This window comes from Cynoglossus semilaevis, chromosome 2, assembly GCF_000523025.1.
Source record: "Cynoglossus semilaevis isolate Cse_v1.0 chromosome 2, Cse_v1.0, whole genome shotgun sequence".
Taxonomy (NCBI): Eukaryota; Metazoa; Chordata; class Actinopteri; order Pleuronectiformes; family Cynoglossidae; genus Cynoglossus; species Cynoglossus semilaevis.
Genome location: NC_024308.1, coordinates 1,973,217 through 1,976,158, shown reverse-complemented (window position 1 = coordinate 1,976,158; position 2,942 = coordinate 1,973,217). Strand labels below are relative to the sequence as shown.

Below are 2,942 nucleotides of genomic sequence, written 5' to 3'. Positions count from 1 at the left end.
TCCGTCTTGGGCCGGGCCCAGCCCCTGCCACCTGACAGCGGCTCGTCCGTGTGATTCCATTTCTGCTCTTCCTCGTAGTCCAGGTGGGTGGGAGTCCGTGAAGGTAGCTTCATCCCTGGGTAAGGAAAAAAAACAAAGCATGAGAGAAATCCAGAGAATCAAACCAGTGCAGCAGCTGATTTCCTTCACAGCTGAACTCCCATCGGGTGGACGTGAGCGAAGCAGCCTCTGGATACTGACCCTGTAGACAGTAGTCGAACTTGTAGAGGTCGCTGTCCTCCGCCTGCTTGTGACAGATGACCCGATAGTGGGTAATGTTGCCGTTGGGACTTGCTGGAGGCTTCCACTTGAGAATAATCTGGGAGGAGGAGTTGGACGAGGAAATGGGATCCAGAGGGACCGTGGGCTCTGTGGATCAGAGAAGAAATCGATGAAGAATACAGAATAAGGTGGAGCATCACACTGAAAAAAAAAAAAACAGACTGACTGAAAATTGATATAAGAAAAAACTTGATCAAATATATAAGTTTTATGGTTTTGGAGTTCAATTAAATAAAAAATATCTTAGTGTTCGATAAAAAGGTTTATGTGAAAAAAAGGCAAAAAAAAAATCTCAATCCTTTAGGGTTTTCGTTATTGTTACAGACTGCAGGTGGCAGTGTTGTACGGTGAAACGTTTTAATTGGATCGCCGTTTCATTTGCACTTTTATGAGCGTGTATAGCAATGAAACTGTTTATGCCCCTTCTTAGGTTTCCCCACTCTTTTACAATGATTTACAGTTTCTGGCTCACAGGGGAGAAGTGATTCCCACGAGAAGATGAGAAGAAGAAGAAAAAAAAGATAATTATCTTCAGCAAACTTTCCACAGAAACAGTTGAAAAACAGGAAAAAAAACAAGGAAATCCTTTAGGTTGTTTGCAATGCCTCGCAGCTAAATGGTTAAAGCTGTTGAAGTTAGACGTCTGACTGGTTAACATATCTGATGTTTACATTCTCTACAACATCCATTAGAAAGACTCACAGGCTTCTGTTTCCCTCTAAAGAACTTTATTTTATCTTCAACTCACTGGAGGCGTTGGTGCGGACATAGATGATCTCACTCTTGGCTCCGTGAACCTGATGCTCGTCCGACGCGGACAGTTGGGTTTTTATCAAGATAGCATACTGCGTCCAGGGCTTCAGCCGTCCGATTAGGTACGCGGGATTCTCCGCAGATCTGCCTTCAGTTGGACGGGGCGGAGGGTCGACATCAGCGATCGCCCAGCTGTTCGAACCACATGCGTCCTGGCCGTCAAACTCTGTGACATTCTTATATGGACTGGAGAAAAAAAGAGAGAGAAGGAAGTGATGAGAGGAAGCAAACGGAATCAGGACATACAGTTAAAGTTTTTTATATAGATGTAACTGCTGTATCTGTATATGTGATGCTTTTCTTAACCCGAATAAAAGACTATAAAATTACAGCTTCTGTTCTGTTAACAAAAACATCTGAAAGGAAACAACTTCAGTTTTTATAGGACACTTACGCCTCCTTGTAGAGAACCATGAACCCAATCAGGTCTCTGAAATCTGTCGGCCAAAACGCCAACCACTTCAGAATGATCATAGTCGCCGTGGTCCTTATCATAGAGATCTCCAGCCGCTGTGTCTCACCTAATGGACAAAACAGACCATTTAAAACATTAACTTTATTTGACTTAGTTTCTCAGAAATATAGAAAGATAATTTTATTTTTTTTATTTTTTTTAAAATGCCTTACAAGAAGCTTGGTCCCCGTTGTTTCGTAAAGCGATGTCGTTCTTCTGGTTGCGCTCCTTGGTTCCTGTAACCTCCTCCATTTTTCTGATCTCAGACAAGCAGAGTTTGGAGTTGTAGTGGAAGAATGTGCGACCACGTTCGATGGTCAGGTTGTGCTTGGACCAATCCCACAATTCTCTCAGGTTCTGGTTGTCCAGTGCATAAAAGGCGTAAACACTAGAAGAGAAGAAGAAGAAGGAAGAGAGACAGAAAAAGAATCAGAAAATGATGGTGAACGGGGCAAGAAGGGAGAGGAAAAAAGATGAGGGGAAAAGAAAAGAAAAGAGAAGAAAAGGGAAGAGGAGAGGAGAGGACTCACTCTGTCTCAAGATGTTCCCCTCTGATGATGCGTAGTTTTCGTAGGAAAGACAGAGAGACCAGAGCGTATGCTCTGCGAACTGTCAGGAATCCTTTGATTTCCTCAAGCTGACCCAGGCTGGCCTCCAACTCGGCAGCAATGTTATCTGAAAGTTGAAAAGACATTTTGGTCACACCTTCAGCAGACGGGTGACAGCAGAAGATAAAAAAAAAATATATATATATATATTTATATATGCAAAGCAAATAAGAAGTTTCTAGATTAGACAGAGAAGGAGAAAAAAAGAAAAGGTAAAAATGTCAAAAGACAGTGAGGTCTGAGCAGCTCTTACTCCCTCCTCGTATCTTGATGACCAGGTTTCCGTGGAGAACAGTGCAGCCTCTCAAAGCCTGGGCTGAAGTTACGGAGTCGATGGTCTTATTTCCCACACACAGTTTAGGACAGAGGCCTGCGCACGGCGAACAGGTCAACCTACACACACAAACACACACACGAGGAAAGACGGAGAGAAGAGACTTCAACATGTTGGTGTAGATGCAGAACAACAACTTGAGAAAAGTCATATTAACAAACGGTTTACTGTGTTGATGTGACAGTGAGTGCACGGATGATCCAAACCGCCTGGAAATCACACTTCCTGCTCACATGACTGGTTTAAATGCCTCAACACTTAATGAACACAAGCTCCGTAAGAGAAACGTCAGCAGCCAAGACAACAGTGACAAACTATCATAGAAAAAATAAAAATAAAATACCACAAATGCTTCAGTGAGCAGATATCTGAGGAGGAATGAAGACGGACTGAGTGGTATGAGGCAGGAATG

At 43.1% G+C, this 2,942-nt stretch overlaps 1 protein-coding gene across 1 annotated transcript in view; it reads right to left on the bottom strand.

The window, feature by feature from the left end:
• Positions 1 to 2,942, bottom strand: part of LOC103393515 (insulin receptor-like) — a 49,152-nt gene that overhangs the window by 7,510 nt on the left and 38,700 nt on the right. The window contains exons 5-10 of the mRNA XM_008330515.3: positions 2,450 to 2,589; positions 2,119 to 2,263; positions 1,762 to 1,976; positions 1,529 to 1,655; positions 1,070 to 1,320; positions 241 to 408 (exon numbers count right to left, since the gene is read on the bottom strand). Coding sequence (XP_008328737.1) covers positions 241 to 408; positions 1,070 to 1,320; positions 1,529 to 1,655; positions 1,762 to 1,976; positions 2,119 to 2,263; positions 2,450 to 2,589 — 1,046 coding nt within the window. The remainder of the gene's footprint in view (positions 1 to 240; positions 409 to 1,069; positions 1,321 to 1,528; positions 1,656 to 1,761; positions 1,977 to 2,118; positions 2,264 to 2,449; positions 2,590 to 2,942) is intronic.